General features: G+C 37.1%; 1 protein-coding gene across 1 annotated transcript in view; it reads left to right on the forward strand.

Annotated features, from left to right (window-relative positions):
* The window catches only part of ppp2r5ea (protein phosphatase 2, regulatory subunit B', epsilon isoform a), a 33,070-nt gene that overhangs the window by 7,873 nt on the left and 2,833 nt on the right, over positions 1-22,364 (forward strand). The window contains exons 2-13 of the mRNA XM_052095573.1: positions 10,301-10,461; positions 13,421-13,617; positions 13,815-13,916; positions 14,328-14,420; positions 14,625-14,755; positions 15,127-15,186; positions 15,410-15,518; positions 15,713-15,766; positions 15,870-15,920; positions 17,689-17,808; positions 18,394-18,521; positions 22,154-22,255. Coding sequence (XP_051951533.1) covers positions 10,305-10,461; positions 13,421-13,617; positions 13,815-13,916; positions 14,328-14,420; positions 14,625-14,755; positions 15,127-15,186; positions 15,410-15,518; positions 15,713-15,766; positions 15,870-15,920; positions 17,689-17,808; positions 18,394-18,521; positions 22,154-22,255 — 1,304 coding nt within the window. The 5' untranslated portion in view covers positions 10,301-10,304. The remainder of the gene's footprint in view (positions 1-10,300; positions 10,462-13,420; positions 13,618-13,814; positions 13,917-14,327; positions 14,421-14,624; positions 14,756-15,126; positions 15,187-15,409; positions 15,519-15,712; positions 15,767-15,869; positions 15,921-17,688; positions 17,809-18,393; positions 18,522-22,153; positions 22,256-22,364) is intronic.

A 22,364-nucleotide genomic window follows, 5' to 3' on the forward strand; every position in this document is an offset into this window, starting at 1 on the left:
TCAAATTTCTTGATCTGTGCACCACTAGCCTTAAGGATCTGTAGGTGGGGCTGGGTGATATGGCCATGGCCATATTTTCACTATATTCTTTTTCATATTGTTTTAAATCAATTTATCACGATTCATATTTACACATTTGAAATTGTTTTTTTTATTATTTCAAAGTTGACAGAAGAAACAGACAGCAGTCCAGTATTTGTTTGAATATTTTAACATTTAAAAGGAATTTCTTTAGATTCAGATACCAAAGTATGGGGGCATAAAAGCCATTGTGACTGTGGAATAATGCTGTATAGAGGTTTGAAATTTTATGGAGAAAATTTAGAAAAGTAAAAGTCTGAATGGAACATTTCGATTTTCATTAAAGTGAGATATTAGGCTACCAACTTTTTTTACTGTCTTGTCATCCATTCCAGAGAAGATGACATCTGATTAATTTTCACAAAATTAGAACAGAAAGTGATTTGTTAATTATTAAAGGTTAATAATTTAGAAGGGAAAAACTTGATGTCTGAAAGGCACTTTGGAACCACGTTAACTTGTGCGGTGCATCATGTCTACACGCATGTGGGGAAAAGAGGCAACATGTGCCGAGCGGGACAGGGCATAAATGATGCGTTTTTGGTGCTAGAGAAAAATATTCAAAACTACAGCACAGAAAGATCAGAGCTTGTGTACGTGGCACTGTTGTTTTTCGCACTTTTTACTAGAGACGATGAGAGGGCGCAGTCGTTGTCATGAAGTTTTGCAGTTTGGATGGAATCAATCCGGTGTCTGATGTAGCCTAATCATTACTAAGTCAGCTAACATTAGAAAGTTCATCCAGTCTCGATTATTTTGGTAATCGAGTAATATAATAAATATTTTGACAATAAATCAAGTAATCTGAAAAATCGCTTACTAACTCAGTTTGCATGAAGTTGTCGAGGTGTAGTCACGTTTGGCTAAAATCCTTTCATTAGACAAAATTTGTATGCAGTCTACGATTGAATAACAACAAAACAATTGTGCAAATAATATCAAAAACCAACTGACACCAAAAGCAGATCTATAATATATATAAAAATGTATAAAATTCCAGCTAACCGAGATTGGCTATTCCAGGTGTGCCTATCTTTTTTTAAATGCAAGTTCTAATTTTCCTTTTCTTTTTTTTTCAGATTAGAATATGGGACTACTTATCTTTCAGGGACTTTGTCTGCCCACTGATCTTGTTTATTGAGGATGAGTTATATTCATGGTTTAACTGTTTTATGGAGATATAAAAGCCATTTTATTTGGTTATTGGCAAGACTCAACATTACGCATTGTCGTGTGCTTGTCCTCTGGACAAGTAAGTTGGCCATTCACTTGTCTGAGTAAAATGGTTGCTCGTCTGGAGAGAAAAAAGGACATTTAAGTTACATGCTCAAGTCACATGTCAAAGTTTATGTTGTATATGTTTCTAAAATTATGACCAATACTCAACTTAATAGTGTATCTATTCAATAAACTCCATTCTCTGCGACATCATTTAAACTGCACTGGGTAGGGGTGAAGGCTATTATTATACTATGTATGGTAGTCAAATAAAGAAAAGCCACCATTAACAGCATAGCTCATAGTTATATGGATGGAGATCTTCTTTTTAATCAACTTATTGCAGCAAGATCTACAATGTATAATAAAGGCTATACATTATCACAATACCAACATTTCAGAAGTCTGTAGTGAAATTTGACGATTCTCAATTCCAGCTTCAAAACCACAACAAAAATGAATACAAACCAGTTTGTTCAATATTGAAGAATGGTTTCAAGTTAAGTAATTATTCAAGACTAGTAAACAGTCAGTAATAACAATAAAATAATTATGTGCTTTTTTAACAACTTTAAATGTTTTTACAGCAGTAGGCTATCAAGTATTCAAGGAAATATTCAGAATGAAATGAAAACTTCTGGTCTTCACTGTATGATTATAATACATTAATAATTTTTAACACTACTAAAGTTACACAGTCAAAAGCAGTGAGGGATTTCTCATTTTCTTTTTATGGTTGTTTGATTATTATAATGACACACAGTAGAATAAGAATATGAACTTTCTAATAAGTGAAACAGGCCTAGGCTAATCGTAAATATAGCTGGTTATTTATTTTTTTGTTACTGATGTTTTAATCAGCCTACTTTGATTCAAATGTTATCACAAATAGTGGTTGACCGATATGGGTTGTTAATGACCGATGCCAATATCCAGAGAGCAGGGTTGCTGATAGGCCGATATAATGCTATTAAGATATTAAGGATGTGCATGAGCAGTCGAATAGGACACCAAAAATGCCACTTATTGTGAGAATGTGGCTTACTGTGAGAGCTGGTTTCTTGTTTAAATTGTTTAAACTGGATAAACGGTGTACACTTTACTCTCATATATGTACAGCTCATCAGAAAGTAGTTTCAGTCTGCTATTGGTACATCCCTGTAGCAACGTTATCCCCACAACGCTTCTGTAAACAACAGACATAGCATCCGAGATGGAATATGCTAGCTGAGGTAAGGGGCATTCCATCATTTAAACTGGTGTGTATAAATGAGTATAGTGAGCACGTGGATGTGCTTGTTTTCCTCAACAAAAACATTACATGAGATACAATATAAACATAACTATTATATGCCGAGTGTTTATACTCAGCCTGTATGTTAACCGTGTCAGTCTACTTCATTAGCTGTTTCCTTTTCTTCGCTTTGCGTGAGCTTAAATGGTTTCATTCTATTCTTTTTTGTTTTCACGTATTGCTTGTTTAAATAAAAAAAAAAAACACCAAATAAACCCCGTGAGACATAATATAAGCTTGTTTTGAATATAATTAGAAGCTTGTAATATTATGTCTCTTTCTCTTTAATTACCTTCATTCAAATAATAGAATATTCGAATATTCGTTTTTTATTAACTTAAATATTCGAATACCAAATTATTGATGAATGCCCATCCCTAGTGTGTATAAATTAGTATAGTTTACTGAGCATGTGGATATGCTTGTTTTTCTTAACAAAAACATGACATGAGATACAATATAAACATGATAACTATTATATGCAGTGTTTATACTTGTCCTGTACGTTAACTGCGTCAGTCTGCGTCTTTAGCGGTTTCTTTTTCTACGCTTTGCGTGAGCTTAAATGCTTTCATTTTATATTTTATTTTTATTTGTTTAAATATTTTCAACAATAAAAACACAGGACAGAATATAAGCTTGTTTTGGATATAATTAGAAGCTTGTTTTTTTTTTTAATGGTTGATGCAACCATTATGACTAAAAAATAGTTGTACAACATCTTTCTCATTAATTACCTTCATTTAAATAATAGAATATTAGAATACTAATTTTTATGAGCTTAAATATTCAAATATCAAATTATTCGTGAATGCCCATCACTAGCTGATATATCACACAATCACATATCACACTTGAACATCTAATAAACAGCAATTCTTTAAAAAAAAATAAAATTGATTTATAATGCTCTTAGATGAATTGGGAACAAACGCAGCTCTGTCGTTTAGTGAACAGTTCTTTGTTTCTCGGTACTTCAAATTCAAGACGCTTCAGTGCTGAGTAGTTAGTCAGGTGATACAATGACCTTACCATTTATTCTAGTTTCAGATTGCAGACCTTAATAACATGATAGTCAAGGTTGACAACAGGAGTAACTGTAGAAATTAATATTGAGCTTTTTTTTAATGTGAGCCTTGTATGTTTATTCAAAACATGAGCAGCTTTGTGGATGACAGAAACCCTTCCCTTCATGACGTGGCTTTGCCTCCAAAGTCCGTTTAGTTTATGACTGGATTTATGACAGCCTCAGTTTTATCAGCCAGATAACTGACAGTTACACACCCTCAGCGAAGTGCATTTATTAGGGAGGTGTTGCCTAAATGTATGACAAGGCATTTCATTTTGGAGACTTCCCTTTTGGTTAAATAAAGAAAAAAATCTTTGGACTTGATGTTTATGATGTGTCCAGCTAATTGTTTTCTCACTCCTCTCCCCAATGAAATATCAAGCGTCAGTACTTATTATGGTCAATGGCTATGCAAAAGATCATGAAGATCTCTTTCTCAGCTTGCTAAAACTTTCAACTTGGCTTTTTTAGGTGTGAAAATACCTTTTATACTTTAATGCTGTGTGTGCTGCAAACAAAATGTATAAATTTCTAACAATGAAGCTGAATATGGAAATTCAAAATAAGGAGGGTAAGAAATGGCAGAGATATCAGACCTGATGTCAGAGCAGACAGAATGGAGCGAGCTTTCAGAAAACCAGCTAAGACCTAAGGGCACCGACTTTCAGATCAGTCTTGCTTATTCATTCTCTGTAGATTCGTTTTTCTTAATTGTTAGAGGTTTGGTGGCCATTCATACATTGCAGTGGGTGGTTACACACCCACACATTCGTTACATTACACCTACTCTTTTACGTTACACATTCATCTCATGATGAATCTCACATCTTAAAATGTGAGAGGTGGCAGATGCAATGTATTGCTACTAGGGTAAACAACTGTCCCGTTTTAGCCGGGAGGTCCCTTGTTTTATCCCATACGGGACGCCTGTTGTCCTAGCATGGCAATCATTATTGTGTTCCCTTCAAAGTGCTCTGTGAAGACCTCATTTATGCCATTTTGAATGCTGTACGGTGGCAAGAAAAAGTATGTGAACCCTTTGGAATTACCTGCATTTATGTAGTTGTCTTTAAATACGGTTTGAACATCATTTGAGTTACAATAATGAACAAATACAATATGTTTTAATTAATAACATGCATAATTATATTGTTCTTGTACATATTGAATGCATTATCCAACCTACACAGTGAATGCTTGAATGAAGTAAGTGAACCCCTAGACTACTGACGTCTACAAACGCTAATTAGAGTCAGGAGTTGGCAAATCTGGCATCAAATTAATGAAACAAGATTGTTTAACAAAAAGCAATCAAACATTTTGAGTTTGCTATTCACAAGAAGCATCTGCTGACATTGACTATGCCTCACAAAAAAAGAGATCTCAGACTCTGGGCACACCGCAGAATGCTCAATGAGGTAAAAAAGAATACTTGTATGACAGCTAAAGACTACAGAGAACATCAAACAGGGATTGTGTCCATGGCAGAAAAATATTTCAAACAAAAACATTGCTGCACACCTGTAGTTTGCCAAAGACCACCTTGACACTCAACAGCACTACTGGGGAAATATTTTGTAGGCTGATGAAGCTAAGGTTAAATTGTTTGGGAAGAAAACACAGCTCTTTGTATGGTGTAAAAAGGCACCGCATACTAACATGAAAACATCATCTGAACGCTGAAGTACGGTGGAGGGAGCTTCATGATTTGGGGTTGCATTGATGCTTTGTGGCTTGGACTGCTTGCAATTAATGTGGGAAAAATTATGTTTCAAGTTTATTCAAGATACCCTACATGATAATGTCAGGGTGGCTATGTACTAGCTGAAGCTTAGTAGAAGTTGGGAGATGCAGCAGGACATTGACCCTAAACATCTATGTAAATCCACTATGGAGTAGCTTGGAGTGGCCCAGTCAGAGCTCAGACCTTAATCCAACAGAGATGCTGTGGAATGACCTCAAGAGAGCCGTTCACACCAGACGATGATCGGCCAGTTATTAAATCCATGGGTTCACTTACTTTTCCTATAGCTTTGTGAATTTTTAATGATATAGGTTCAGTAAAGACATGAAAGATAATAATTGTTTGTGTATTGTTAGCTTAAGCATATTGTATTTGTCTATACTTGTATCTTTGAAGATGAGATCGCATTTTATGACCAATTAATGCAGGAAACCATCTAATTCCAAACGGTTCACATAAATGTTTTTTTTTTGCCACTGTATGTCTTCATCACAAAACCAGATGTTTTGTTAACAACTGTCATTGTATTTTCCTTAAAATATCTCTTTCCATATAAGAAAGTCATTCAGATTTGGAATGACATGAGGTTGAGTTAATTATAATGAAATGGTCCTTTAAAATCTGTTATAGGCATTTATGTTTATATATGATACATGTACAGTAGCTCATTTTATGACATTTTACATGTAATAATGGCCATTTTATTTCAGCAAAAATAATCTAATTAAACACCAGGTAAGTTTAGGACAGGGGGAGAACGGTAGATTACATCTGTGGACCCTCTAAACTATAAATCCCAACTCGCTCTCTCTACTTACATTTTTTTGGAAACGGCTTGCACATAAAACATTTTGTTTTGTCCAGCACAGTAACGTGAACGTTTTGAGTACACTTGACACCAATTAAATGTATCACGTGACCCTTATCTGCTGGGAAATTTCTGTCAGTTCAACATTATTTTTTTTTTTATCACATAATCAAATAATCCAGTGTTTTAGAGCACAGAATTCTATGTCATATTAAAAGGGAATATATTATCTTACAAGACATAAATTTACCAAGTCAATGGATGTCTCTTTTTTTATGTTTGTGCCAGTGAAACAAAGAAAAATCTTCATTATAAATTAGCTGTTTTTAAGACTTTCAGCTCTGCATCACCCTATTTTTGAATGAGCACAAATTCAATCATACAAATTTATGAAACAACGTTTAATATAACCTTTCAAATAACAAAGATTCTTTTTGTGATAAATAACATTCAAGAGCCTTTTTAGCTATACAGCAGAATTTTTCACTAAATCACAGACCAGACAGTAAAATACTCCCACACCACCGACATTTTCTTGCACTTATTTGAAAACAAACCACACGTGCGCACTGCATCCGTTGCCCGCTTATGTCATGCCAGAGTCGTGTCCAGCCAATGGCTGTGGGTGGTATTATAGTACAACCTGTTGGATCTTCTCTGAAACTGCAGCTGGGTAGGCAACTGTTGTCATAGTCGACTGCAAATAACAGATAAACATTAGCCACTGCCATCGGTGAATGTTATCGTATTTGCCGTTAGGCCGATGTCAGTCAACAAGGCGAATATCGGCTGATACCGATGTTTGGCCGATACATCGGTGCATCCCTAATTTTAGTGTTAAATTAAAAAATATTTTTTGCTAAATCTTAATTCACTTACTCAAAAGTTTATTTGGAAACGACTGCACACAAAAATGTCCAGTAATAAAACATCCGCCGTTGTGTGAATTAAGCATAAAATATCTAGTTTGGAACACATAATTTGAAATTATTAATCTCAGCATATTATACTATGCTTACAAACTCATCTCAACATACTATGCATACGAACTCCCATGTTGCAGTTTATTTTGTTTCTACTCAAAGATTTTAAGTGAAGTGAACAAAGTATCATTTTATTGAGTAACAAAATCACTACATAAAAACAATACATTTGTGTTCAGTAGACTGTTCAATTATAAGATAAGTGCACAATATATATGTTGTTAATTGAACTTGAGCACATTAGGCTATATGTGCTTTATAAATCTTAGTTTTAGTAACTCAAAAATTAAAACTTGTTGACTTAACATTAAAAATGTCAAACTAACATGTGTTTTTGTGTCAAGTGAACATAACATTTATGTAGTTTTGACATTTCTGACCATTTGTGTAGACTCTACCAAAAAATGTTGTGTCATGGATGAGTTGGGATTTACAGTGTATAGAAGCTCTCTGCAGCACAAAGTATCTGTGCCTGCTGTGAAATTAATCATCTGTCCGTTACACTTATATGGCTCCTAACATATCAGAGGGTTAGGATGTTGACTTCTTGACAGTCCAGATTTTTTCATTGAATGAGAAATCGAGAGGTTACCTAGATTGCTAAATGCTGTTGTGTAGTGCTGCTACTTCCTCCACCTCCTTATGTTGCTGCTGCTGCTTCTCCACTTCCTGCTCTGCCTGGGAGGAGGGCTAAAGCCTGATCACTTTCTGTCCCATCCAGCCCACTGTAATCCCTGTTAGTGGCAGTCCTGTGAGGATGTGTTCTGAGCTCTTACATAAAGGTGAGAGGCCTCGGGGAACACCAGCTCCTACAGCTGTGTGTGCGCCTCCTGATTTCCCTAAGCGCAGTGTAACCTTGATGGCCAACAGGTGTTTAGTAACTTGGAATTTGAAAGGGTAAAGCAGGTAGAGGTCAGGGGCTTAAGTGCATTGGGCAAAAGGTTTACTTGGTTCAAAATACTTTAGTGTTTCATAGGCCAATTTCTGCTGCTTCCAGAAAACACATCAACCAGCAGGACATGCATTATTGTTGAAGCTGACTTGTATAACATTTTCAATGGTTAAGTACTTTCTCCTATCCCAGCTTAATATGCAGAAACTGTAAGTAAGCCATTCATAGCTTGGGTGGGGGTGGGAAAGCTGTTTAAAAACTATGTTTATCACATGGATTGAATGTACAAATAAACCAAAGCATTAATTCCTTACATTTAATCATAAGCACTTTCAGCTTCGCTCCCTTCAACATGTGCTCTCTGTGTAAATCAAATAAGTGTGCTCTCCAGGTACTCCCAGTATTTCGTCATCATCAGTCACTCATTCCAGCGTTATTCTGAGGATCCCAGTTTCAATCAGACTGATGTTGGTCGCAATACCATTAATAACCGATATAACTGTTTAACCTGTTTAACAGCATTTCATCATGTATTTGCTTAATAATTAGTGATTTGTGTAACAAACAAAACTCCAAAGGTGGGTAATCAAACCATAGATACTAATGATTTCACTGGAGCAGCTTTGGAGCTTGTAATGGATATATTTTTTTTAGTTTTTTTGTTACATATCTTTGCTTTGTGTGATGCTCTCATGGTTTTTACTGGTTGCCAGTATGTCACAATGACATTAACTGCAATTTACAATACCTTTTATTTTAATGTAATTTTACTGTGTGGGGCATAAACATAACTGCAGAATATAACTTGCAAAAGTGTGGAAAAGGGCACTTTTAAAAAATCGGTATCGGCGATCTTAGTGTTAAAAAAATCTATGATCCGTATCTGACTCAAACTTCCTAATTGGTGCACTACTATTTGTACCCCTAGTCTTTTACAAGAGGTGTCTTAGGATTTTTAATGACCACAGAGTCAGTACCTCATTTTCACGTCTCATCCGAAAGACTTTGCCTTTTTAAAGTATAGTGTCCCTGTCACTATACTGGGGCATTGGGGCCCGCAGAGTGAGCACCCCCTGCTGGCCTCACTAATACCTCTTCCGGCAGCAACCTTGGTTTTCCCCAGGAGGTCTCCCATCCAGGTACTAGCCAGGCTCATCCATGCTTGGCATAACCAGGCAAGAGCTGCAGGGTGATGCTGCTGCACTTGAAGATGACTGCTGTGTATTAAGCTATTTGAACAGGACATAGCATTGTTGAATGCATTTTTCCATTCATTATAGCAAATAGCACATTTACACAGGTGTACTGAAACTGGTTGTTGAAATACAATGCTTCCATGAAGCGGACACACCTTAGAATGGACAAATCCAGATAACAATTTCATTTGTCCTGGTTTCTGACTCATTTACCTCAAACACAAACACCTTTTTCTCAATAGCGCGGTGGCCTGCTGGTATGAAGTGGGATATCTGTTCAATGGCTACGTTTACATGTACACCTATACTCTGATTATTGCAATGAACCTATTAGGAATAATGTCAATTAAAAAAAATTACCTACATCAGACAATTCAATCATAAACCGCATGACAGTCCCCATTTAATTAAGGACGGAAATCGTAAGGAATTTAACGATTCCGGTTCCTTAGCTGTTCCAGTAGCTATTATTTTTGTACTTTTGAGGAAGAATTATTTGGAAATAAGAGATGCAACTCTTATTGCATTTGCGTCCCTCTGCGGTCTGTTGCCAAATGATGACATCATTTAGGTTTCTACATAGCAGATGTAACAAGTCAGAAATACATTTCATTAAAAAGAATTAAGTGTTAAGTGGTTGCAGACTTTCTAGAGGCATAAATCCAATCTAATTATCCTAACTCAATTTTAAATAGAAATGTTAAACAATCAAGAAATATGATAGCATATTTCTGGATGTATGTGTTTTTGGTTTTTTTATTCAAAGAACCTGCTAAGTCTTTATGTTTGTCCATTGGACTTCACTGCTATATGTTTGTTTTTGCAAGAGCAGCCATTAAATACAACGCAATAGAAAGATTATTTTATTTTGCGGTAGCTGGCCTTGTATCACATACGATTTAAACTGCAGATTTACAACTTGGGTAAAATGCAATTCTGTATGTGTATCTGACTGTCATCTGTTCATTTTCTCTCCCTCTATTTTTTATGAACATCTCTTGTCCCTCTGTCACAGGGCTATGTCTTCAGCAGCCACCACGCCCCCATCGGTGGACAAGGTGGACGGCTTCTCCAGGAAGTCGGTCAGGAAAGTCAGGCAGAAACGAGCACAGAGCTCGTCTCAGTTCAGATCTCAGGATAAACCCATAGAGCTGGTGCAGCTGCCACTACTGAAAGGTAGGCAAGATAATTTTTCACGCAAACACCTCCTCTACATGACCTGATTGAGATCGCGTTTGGTGTTGTCAATGCTTTGATCTATTTGAATTCCGATGTGATAGAGCAGATAAGGATGGTTTTACGGTGATAAATAAAAAGGCAGACAAAGCTGTCCTTATTTCTTTGCAAGAATAGTAATTTTCAAGATGGGATTGTTTCGTCAGGTTTATGTTGTGCAGTCACAAACTTTTTTTATGTATGAACAGTGTCCCCAAAAAGCATTTGGATCCTTAAATCTAACTTAATGTATGAATGTCGTTGCAGAGGTATACAATCTGCTAAAAAAAAATGATTCTAGGATGCTTTTCTCAGAACCAAATGAACTTTTCAGATACATTTAAAATGCATTTTGACTATGTTGTCTCATGGTAATTTTTAGTAGGTGAACTCAGTTCTCAGGTGTTCTAGCAGAGGAACCGCATGTGTAGTTCATCACATTAGCTATACCTTAGCTATAGACATGTTCCACTAATGTTGACTGCCAGAAAATGTCCAAATATATTTTGGGGCCACTGTCATTGTACGCACAGAGAATCCATAGTCACTTCCAGGACAGGGTATCCAGGCCATCACCAACTGCAGGACAACATCAGTTGCCTGTGACAAAGATGTCTCCCTTCCAGATGCCTTGAACGACTTCTACGCTCTGTTTAAGGCGCATGACGACGTGGTGGCGAGGAAGACCACTCCCCCTCCCAAGGAGTGGTCTTACCATGACCGATGTGAGAAAAACGCTACGTAGAGTCAACCCACGGAAGGCTGCTGGACCAGACAACATTCCTGGCAGAGTGCTTAGAGGGTGTACAGACCAGCTGTCAGATGTTCTTACCGACATCTCATCAACATTTCTCTGAGCAGCGCCATAGTTCCAACATGCTTCAAGGCCACCACCATCGTCCCCATGCCAAAGAAGTCTTCAGTGTCCTGCCTCAATGAATACCGTCACATCGCACTCACACCCATCATCATGAGAGGCTCGTCATGAGGCACATTAAGACCCAGCTGCCCCCTCACTAGACCCACTGCAGTTCACGTATCGCCACCACCCTCCATCTGGCCCTCACCCACGTAGATAAAAAGGACTCATATGTTCGAATGCTGTTCATAGACTTCAGCTCAGCATTCAACACAATCATTCCTCAGCACCTGATTGGAAAGCTGAACCTGCTGGGCCTGGGAACCTCCCTCTGCAACTGGATACTGGACTTCCTGACTGGTAGACCTCAGTCAGTCCGGATCGGGAACAGCATATCCACCACCACCACACTGAGCACTGGGGCCCCCCAGGGCTGTGTGCTCAGTCCACTGCTGTTCACTCTGCTGACTCACGACTGTGCAGCAATGCACAGCTCAAACCACATCATCAAGTTTGCCAATGACATGACCGTGGTGGGTCTCATCAGCAAGAAAGACGAGACAGCATACAGGGAGGAGGTGCAGCATCTAACGGACTGGTGTAGAGCCAACAACCTGTCCCTGAATGTGGGCAGCTCCACATTCAGACACACTCCGCCGAACATCGATGGCTCCTCTGTGGAGATCGTCAAAAGCACCAAATTCCTTGGTGTTCACCTGGCGGAGAACCTCACCTGGTCCCTCAACACCAGCTCTATTACCAAGAAAGCCCAGCAGCGTCTAATTTCTTCGAAGGCTGAGGAAAGCACATCTCCCACCCCCCATCCTCACTACATTCTATAGAGTGACTATTGAGAGCATCCTGAGCAGCTGCATCACTGCCTGGTTTGGAACTTGCACCGTTTTGAACCGCAAAGCCCTGCAGAGGATGGTGAGATGATCATTGGGGTCTCTCTTCCCTCCATCAAAGACATTTATATAAAATGCTGTACCCGCAAAGCAACCAGCATTGTGGATGACCCCACACACCCCTCACACAAACTCTTCACCCTCCTGCCGTCTGGCAAGAGGTACCGAAGCATTCTGTCCCTCACGGACAGGCTGTGTAACAGCTTCTTCCCCCAAGCCATCAGACTCCTCAATATTCTGAGACTGGACTGACACATACACACACACATTTATGGTTGAACGACAATAAAAAAACACTTGACTTGACTCTAATTTTGTATACTTTTTACTGAGCAAAACCAATTCAATTTCAATTGGGCAGACCCTTCAGCCAACTTTTTAGAGACGCATGTAGTGTTTATAGAATTTATAGAAATTCTATAAATTCTGTCTGAAATAGACTTGGGGATAATTTATTTTTCTGCTTCGAACCTAAGCCATAGGCTTCGTGCACCTCTTCAAAAATGTAAAAACTTGTGTGTCGATGCAGACCACAAGAGCTGTGGTTGGTTCGTTTTGTTACCAGAGGACATCCCCCACTATGACAAGAAATTATCTGAGGTAGTGTTGCATTTTCTCCAAGATTATTTTATCTATGCATCTTGGGTATCCATTGATCAGTGATCAGTCGCAAAACGATGCAGGCACACCAAAGCAGGGCTATAAATGCTATGCATGTCATAGGTTCGATGCAGAAATATAAACTGGCTTTTATAAAACTTTTACACAGAATACTTTCTTGTATTTATTCTGCATATACAGATTGGTGTGTTTGGACATTGCATTATTTGCGTGTAATATTAGCACCACGAAATGACAGGCATTCTGTTCCATGCTGTTGTGCCATGTCTAGTAGTACATTTATTCTCTCCCTCTCTTTTTTCTGTGGTGAATGGGTTTTCAGACTATTAGTTGAAATATTTGTGGGTCAAATATCAGATGGACCTCCAGGAGAAAATGTGTAGTATTTTAGGCCTCCCACCAACACTACTGAAACGTGAGAAGGATTACATTAGGAATGTCAAGGAGGTTGATGTAAACCATTTGTAGAATTTGAATTGTAGTGCTACTGGACTATTATACATTAAACCTTCTTTCTTACTCGCATGTAAAGATGTTTCTGCGCAGGAGCAACCAGAGTTGTTCCTCAAGAAGCTGCAGCAGTGCTGTACTCTATTTGACTTCATGGACACACTGTCTGATCTTAAAATGAAAGAGTACAAGCGATCCACCCTTAATGAGCTAGTGGACTACGTCACCGTCAGCCGGGGCTACCTTACTGAACAGACCTACCCTGAGGTTGTCAAAATGGTGAGAAATTAACAAAATAACTAGTTCATTATTTGCCTATTTAAGTGTACAGTGGAAAGGTGAGCTATATGATTGGAAATTTTATTAGAAAAAGTTCTAAATCAGATCCTACTCAATGACTGGGATTGTACAGTTTATATGACTTTCTTAAGAAGTTCTTAAATACCTCATGTGTTCCATATGTTCATTTGTCACAGGTGTCCTACAATGTTTTTCGGACTCTTCCGCCTAGTGACAGTAATGAGTTTGACCCAGAGGAAGATGAGCCCACGCTGGAGGCCTCATGGCCACACTTACAGGTAGAGATCCACAACCAGAATTAACAGCGATGAAAGTAAGGAGAATTGTATTAAGGGGTCATGAAATGCTCTTTTTTTTTTTTTTTAAGGTTAAAGGGTTAAACGGATTGTTTTTGAGATGTACAGTCAGTTAGGAATTAATATACCCTTATTGACATAGGGTATTAGCGGAAGTACAGGCGTTTTTGCAGCTTGGTTTCCATAAATGCTTTTATTGCATTGGGGATTGCATTTTGAGTTTAAATTTACAATATGTTTTATGGTAGAAAAACATATTATAGTCTAATAAAATAAGAATTCTTAGATAAAATAAGAATTGTGTTTCTTATTTACAAATAATGAATTCTCAAAGTAGTTTTGGAACCGGAATTGTTACGATAAATCCATTTTCTGATCTCTTTTCCGCCACAGCTCGTGTATGAGTTCTTCATTCGCTTCTTGGAAAGTCAGGAATTTCAGCCCAGCATTGCCAAAAAATACATCGACCAGAAATTTGTATTACAGGTGAGTGAGATTGTCTTTAAAATGTTCTGTGACTTATCCTATTAAGAATCATGTGAAGCCAGTATTGGCGAACCAGATTTGTTACTGATAGTGGATTCAGCTAGTAACAAGATAGTAGTTGGAATAAGAATTGAATTAAAAAAAAAATGTAATTAAAGAAAAAAAATGTCCAGAGTTAACTATTCCCTTTTTACCTCATTTCAGCTCTTGGAGCTGTTTGATAGTGAGGACCCTCGTGAGAGGGATTGCCTGAAGACAGTTCTGCACAGAATCTACGGCAAGTTCCTCGGCCTCAGGGCCTTCATCCGCAAACAGATCAACAACATTTTTCTTTGGTAAGAGACCCCTTTTAGTTCCACGAAGACAGAGACAGTATAAGGTTTCATACACTCATGGAAAACCTGGATATACTAATACATTTTTTTAATTGTGATTTAGAGGCCTGGAGTAGTCATGTACTAGTTTATTCACTAAAGAAATCACTAAAGACATGCTCTGATATGCTCCGCTCTAAAATATTTAATCGCCTAGGAATAGCTCTTTGTGAATGCAAAAGGTATTAAAATGTTTTTTAAAAATCTTAATCCAGTAATCGCAACCAAATGGAAAAGTCACAGGAATTTGGTGGTTAAAAGGAGTGGGAACCCTGTAGTATTTAAGTTGAATGAAGCTGATATTTCTCTCTCTTATGTTCCTGCTCTGACAGTTTTGTGTATGAAACAGAACACTTCAACGGTGTAGCTGAACTGCTGGAAATTTTGGGAAGGTATGTCATTTTTTCTGTCCATTTATTGATTAGCAGTTGGTTAGATATGAAGTTGAAGGCAGAATGGGGCGGACCTCTGAGGACACATTCCTATTTTATCTATCTCTACCCTGTCCTCATCCTTAATCAAGGACATTTTGAAATCTCCTGCATATTAGCAGTTTCTATCATGTTTATCAATGTCAGATCAGTGGTGATGTCTCATTCTCCTCTGATTTTACAGCATTATCAATGGTTTTGCTCTCCCTCTCAAAGCTGAACACAAACAGTTTCTGGTCAAAGTGCTGCTGCCTCTGCACACAGTGAAGAGCTTGTCTCTCTTCCATGCCCAGGTACAGAAACGCAACTGTTTGTTAAATCCCTATTTATACATGTCTGTGCTTGCTTACCAGGATTTCAAGATGTTACAGATTGCTTGTTTTTCATGCTTGTTTATGGCAAATGTTTCTCTATAGTTTGCAAGCTAGTTTGAAATAGTTGTAGCACATATTATATTAAGATGAAGTCATTTCATTCTTTCTTTCAGCTGGCTTATTGTATTGTACAATTTTTAGAGAAAGACCCCACGTTAACAGAACCTGTAAGTGTTATGTCTTACAATTCTTCCCCATTTTTAATCAAGTCCCATCTTGCTTCAGCTTGTTCCTAAAAGTTTCTCACTGGTTAGTCTCTGTATTTCTCAGGTGATCAGAGGCTTGCTAAAGTTCTGGCCAAAAACCTGCAGTCAAAAAGAGGTATCACCTTTCATTTTATGGAATCACGTCATAAATCATATCTGCATGTAGGCAGTCATTAATTCAATATCCAAGATGTTTTGAGTGACTTGCTCTACAATTGTACTGACTTTTACCAAGAGATGACCCTATCTTAAACCATTTAGAATAATACTATTGTTTCTTTATATTATGATTTTTCTTATTGACTTGGAATTTTCCACACACAGTGGCAAGTAAAAGTATGTGAACCTTTGGAATTAGCTGGTTTTCTGCATTAATTGCTCATAAAATGTGATCTAATCTTCATCAAAGTCACAAGTATAGACAACCGCAATGTGCTTAAGCTAACAACACAGGAACAATTATAATATTTCAGTTCTTTATTGAACACATCCGATTAAACATTCAGTGCTTTGGAAAAATAAACAAACACTTGGATTTAATAACTGGTCAATCCCCCTTTGCCAGCAATAAAAAAAAGGTCTGGGCACTGACTGGCCACTCCAAAAGGTTGATTTTCTTTTTTTTTAAGGTTTTCTTGTGGATTTACTTAGAGGTTTAGGGTCATTGACCTGCTGCATCACCCAACTTCTAATGAGCTTCAGCTGGCACACAGCCACCCTGACATTATCCTGTAGGATATCTTGATAAACGTTGGAATGAATTTTTCCCCCGATAATGACAAGCGGTCAAGTCCCCAAAACAGCCTCATCATGATGTTCACTCCACCTTACTTTACCATTGGGATGATGTTTTCATGTTGGTATGCGGTGCCTTTTTAAGGCATACGTAGTGCTGTGTGTTCTTCCTAAACAATTCAACCTTAGTTTCATCATTCCACAAAAAATGTTCTCAGTAGCGTGCGGCGTGCAGCAATGTTTTTGTTGACAGCAGCTCTTTTTTACCTCATTGAGCATTCTGCAGTGTGATCTTTGTGTTGTCTTGGCTGGATGGCCAATTCTAGGGAGAATAACCACAAGACTTAATCATCTCCAATTTGTTTAACTATAGACAGATGAATTTATAAGCTCTTCAAGATAACTTTGTAACCCTTTCCAGCTTTATGCAAAGCAACAATTCTTGATTGTAGGTCTTCTGATCTCTCTTTTTTTTGTGAGGCATGGTCCACGTCAGCAGATGTTTCTTTTGAATAGTAAACTCAAAATGGTTGAGTGCTTTTTATAAGTCAAAGTAGCTTTAACCCATACCTCCAATTTCATTAATTGGATATCAGGTTTGCCAACTCCTGACTCTAATAAGCTTTTGGTGATGACATAAGCCTTCACATACTTTTTACAACCTATATTGTTGAAAGTTTGAATGATGCATTCAAAATGTACTAGAACAATACAATAATTTGTGTGTTATTAGTTAAAACAGATTGTGTTTCTTCATTATTTTAACTGATTTTACGTAAGAACACGTAATTCCAAAGGGTTCACATACTTTTTCTTGCCACTGTAGTTTATGCTTTGCAAGCAAACTCAACAGTTTTTGGTTCTCAACTGGTTTTGCTTCAGTTTGCACTAATATGCTGTAGAGTTTGACGCCAATGACAATGGATATAGAAATACTTATTATTTTCCTGTTTAAATGTTAAGCATAATTATTTTTCTTTTCAACTATGCACATTGCATGGTTAGTTACTATTATTTGCATGGTTTTTTCTAGCTGTTCTAGACACTATCAAAACAGACGTGTTACCCACCACTTGAACCACTCTCATCAATGGTTCATTCCAACACCGTATCTGTAGACTCAATCATGTCATTTTATTTGTTTTTAGGTTATGTTTCTTGGAGAGTTGGAGGAGATTCTAGATGTGATTGAGCCAACTCAGTTTGTTAAGATCCAGGATCCACTCTTCAAACAGATTTCCAGATGTGTGTCCAGTCCCCATTTTCAGGTCAGCAAAATTACACACACAGACACACACACAGACACCAACCCACACCCACCACGCACACCTTGCAGTATATTGTAATAGCTAGAAACGCAACATGAATTTATTCAAAAGATTACTAGATTGTCCTGGTCTTAACACAAGTAGAATGCTCTTTTATGAAGTTACCTCTTTAAAGGACTTATTTAATGAGATTGTGCCTGAAAAGGTTTTGGATTTCTTATCATATATTAATCTTAAAAAAAATATTGTATAATATGACTTGCTATTTATATTTGTTTTGTTTTTATTGTATTTATATGATATTTGTTTTTTGTAATTGAATTCTTGCCATGAAAATAGCTTTGATCGCTGACATGGCATTAAATAAAACATACTACTACTACTATTCAAAAGATTAACATTATTCTTTGACATTTTATTTTTTTGCAATGAAAGAAATGGTGTGTTTGAGTAAGTTAGTGTTTGAAAGGTTTCAGGTTGTGCAGTCCAACTCACTATCTTTGTAACCATTTACTTCTCTCTTTTTAGCCTTCTACCATCCCTGTATAAAATGAAACTAATATTAAAATGTTTGTTTGGTCGCAGGTGGCGGAGCGAGCATTGTACTACTGGAACAATGAGTACATAATGAGTCTGATTGAGGAGAACTCTAGCGTTGTCCTGCCCATCATGTTTGCCAGTCTCTACAGGATCTCCAAAGAGCACTGGAACCCGTGAGTCTGATTTTTAAGGCCACCAATAGCAAGACCTTCACAGATAATCTTCATCAATAGCTTTAATTATGAGAGGAACCTTCTAACAAAAATGCTTATCTATAACAAGAATGATCAAGGAGGGGTGTTTGGTGTGCCAGGCCTTTTTCCTGCAAGCTGATAATGACTGCACTATAGGTTGAGCGATAGAGGATTTTGCAGATACCAATAACTACGGTTGTTAAAAAGGCGAAAACCAATTTATCGGCCAAAAGGTTTTAAAATCGATTTATTAAAAGTTAAAAACTATTTTGTTGTTGTTCCTTACTGTGATGGGCACAGACACGGAGGCTACAAAATTGATAGTCACAGAGCAGTTTATTGTTCAACCAAAATTCCAATAAAAAAAATTAAGACTTTGTGCATAACGTGGGACATTGATCTATAAACATGCCTGAAATACACCGGGGACTCTTATTTGAAATGTCTGTGTTCCAACTCACACAAAAATGTGTGTCCTTTTCTCTAAGGACACTCTAGATACTCAAAATAACAAGATATGCATTGAAGTGAAGATAGAAATATGTATGAATATTGTAAAATATGAAAGATTAAGATGATGTGAATCCCCACAAGGTGTCGGTGATCGTATTTATTTCTTCACTAGAGGCCGCTGCTACACTGCAGTACTAAGCAGTTATAACTGTAGAATCCTCCAGCGCCATCCACAGAAGAACATGTAGGAATAATAAACAGGGCTGGATTAAAATATAGATTTTCTGATTCATCGCAATTTGAAAGATCTTTAACAATTCTTAAATCCCAGGATCGATCTTTTACTCTGTAAGCAACCCTCCACTACAATGAGAAAAAAGCACTCACAATTTCAACCAAATTTCACACTGTGAATAAAAATTTCAAGATTTGCCAATTACTGGTAAATGTTCAGATTTCACTAATCATTGATTGTGTTGTATAGTGTTGTATGATTCAATAGCAAGATCCTTTCACTGCACGTTGAGAGTAAATGTTGTTCCGTGTGTGTCCACAGACGAGATACAGGTGACCCTTTTGTCATTGAATAACATCTCTTTTAAAACCCTTTCTGTTCTCTAGTCAGTTGTTGATCAAAACCAACAAAAAATAAATATTTCATTATCATGCATAAGGATGATGTGAAAGCAATTCCATCTCTCATTCGAGCCGCTGTTCTCAATTATAGATGCTTTTTATAGAGACAGTACTGGTTTTTAGCACATGTTCAACAAATCAACATAAATACTTGTAAATAGTACAAATAAGGCAATTAAACAAAAACGTCAAACAAAAATTGCTATATAATATCATATTTATTGATTTAATTCATGGATTGGTTCATTTATTTGGCCAAAATGTGGCCAAAATGAAGAACTAATCAAATATGGGGGGGCCTGAGTAGCTCAGCGAGTAAAGACGCTGACTACCACCCCTGGAATTCACAAGTTAGAATCCCAGGGCATGCTATGTGACTCCGGCCAGGTCTCCTAAGTAAACGAATTGGCCTGGTTGCTAGGGAGGGTAGAGTCACATGGGGTAACCTTGTGGTCGCTATAACGTGGTTCGCTCTTGATAGGGCGCGTGGTGAGTTGTGCATGGATTGCGTGAAGCCTCCACATGCGCTATGTCTCCGTGGTAATGTGCTCAACAAGCCACGTGATAAGATGCGTGGGTTGAAGGTCTCAGACATGGAGGTAACTGAGATTCGTCCTCTGCTAACCGGATTGAGGCGAGTCACTACACCACCACGAGGACTTAGAGCGAATTGGGCATTCCAAATTGGGAGAAAATCAAGAAAAAAACATTAATAAAATATAATTAGTAAAATTAATATTTTTGGAATGTACCTAGTTAGAAGGTCCCCTGTATAATTAACAACATTAGCTAGGAGATAATTCCTTTCCTATGTAAGCAAAAGGGACATTATAACTGAAAGAACCCATATGAATCCATATCAAATTGAATCAAGAGCTTGTGATTCTGAATGGAATTGAATCAGAAAATCTGTATCAATACTCATCCCTAATAATAAAAAAAAAAGAATATTGGTAACAATTGGCATTGCTTTTTGTAAATACAGAAGCACTCTCGTTGTGGAGTAAATGTTGTCGGAGCTCTTTAAAGGAAACACCCCGGTGTTACATCTGGTGTTACAAACTGGCATTTTCAGCACCTCTCCTCTAAGTTGCGCGAATGTCCCGATCTAAGGTGGAGAAATTGAAACTGCACCCGGCTGAGGCTCATCCTGGCGCGGGGACGCTCATCCCTCGAGCACGCACGCTTAATGCAGCTAGATTATATTCACGCGATAGCTCGTGAATTGTTTTTTTTTTATGTGAGTTAAAGATGGGTTGAAGTGAATAGAAAGGTGAGAGGGAGTAGTTTTCGCCACATTATACACTGCAACAAAATACGTTTGTTATTTGTTTTGGATTATTTTCCAATATAAATATCTAAAACTCATTTAAAACAATGTACATTTACTTTATCTACAGAAGAAACATTTTTTGTTTGAGAATGTTGAATATAATGTATATAAAAAAACTAATAATTTAGAGTTCATACAAAATCTTTGTTTAAACACTGTCCCTTAACACTTACTTAGTTTAAAAAATGTAAACCATGACTTGCACTATACATAAGTAATAATGTAATTATAATCATGATGTTAGCCAGAGGGGAACTGGCCCCCCAGTGAGTCTGGTTTCTCCCAAAGTTATTTTTCTCCCATTAAACAACATCTTATGGAGTTTTGTGTTCCTTGCCACAGTCGCCTTCGGCTTGCTCACTGGGGTTATTGATACAATTATTATTTAATTACTTATTTTTAAACGCAATTCACAATTGTATTTTATCTAATTACACAATGATGACTCATCGACATTATAGATATTACAGTTTTATCTTCTGTTAATGCCAGATCTTCTCTAAAGCTGCTTTGAAAAGATGTGTGTTGTGAAAGACGCAATACAAATAAAAATGACGACTTTTAAAATATCTAAAAATCCTTAAAAAAAAAAAAAAGATGCTTTGACCTGAGAAGCTGAATATAAGTATATTTTGTCTTTACTGCACTCGCAGAAGTATAACCAAGTGAAAAAAATACACGTATATACAAAATACGCTTATATTTAAGATACATCCTCTTAAAGCAAGTCTACGTAAATATCTTATATGTTGCTTCTCAAGTAAATGTATCTGGTTTTAAGGGTTTTTAGACAATTTTAGATGGAAACCAAGACAAAAACACTTGATAGCAAAAGGATATTTTTTGCAGTGAATTGCTTTCACTGAATTAAAGGGAAAAACTCCTTTAAGTTTAATTCAGTGAATGTCATTTAGAGGTATTTTCAAAATATATTTTTTCCTCTTTATTGTTAGTAAGCATGTTTAATACAAACTTTTAAGCCAGAGCACAAGCTGATAATTGGTTGATTGCTAATAATTAATCATTGGAATAATCGCTGAATAGTCAAATAATCATTCTAATAATAGTTAATTAATCGATTATCAAAATAATCGTTAGATGCAGCCCTATTGGTCGACCTCAAGACTACAATTTAGTTTAGACCATGTTGTTACATTTTCATCACAAGTCTGCTTTTTTCCACCATCAGGGCAATATCAGCTTTGATCTACAATGTGCTCAAAGCATTCATGGAGATGAACAGCGCCTTGTTTGATGAACTAGCTGCCAATTACAAATCAGACAGGCAAAGGTAAGAAACAGACTCTGTACAGTGTAGTTTTAACAACCCTGGAGTTTACAAGCTGTTTTAGCGCTCTCTCTCTCTCTCTCTCTCTCTCTCTCTCTCTCTCTCTCTCTCT

Source organism: Xyrauchen texanus, chromosome 28 (genome assembly GCF_025860055.1).
Source record: "Xyrauchen texanus isolate HMW12.3.18 chromosome 28, RBS_HiC_50CHRs, whole genome shotgun sequence".
NCBI classification, from domain to species: Eukaryota; Metazoa; Chordata; class Actinopteri; order Cypriniformes; family Catostomidae; genus Xyrauchen; species Xyrauchen texanus.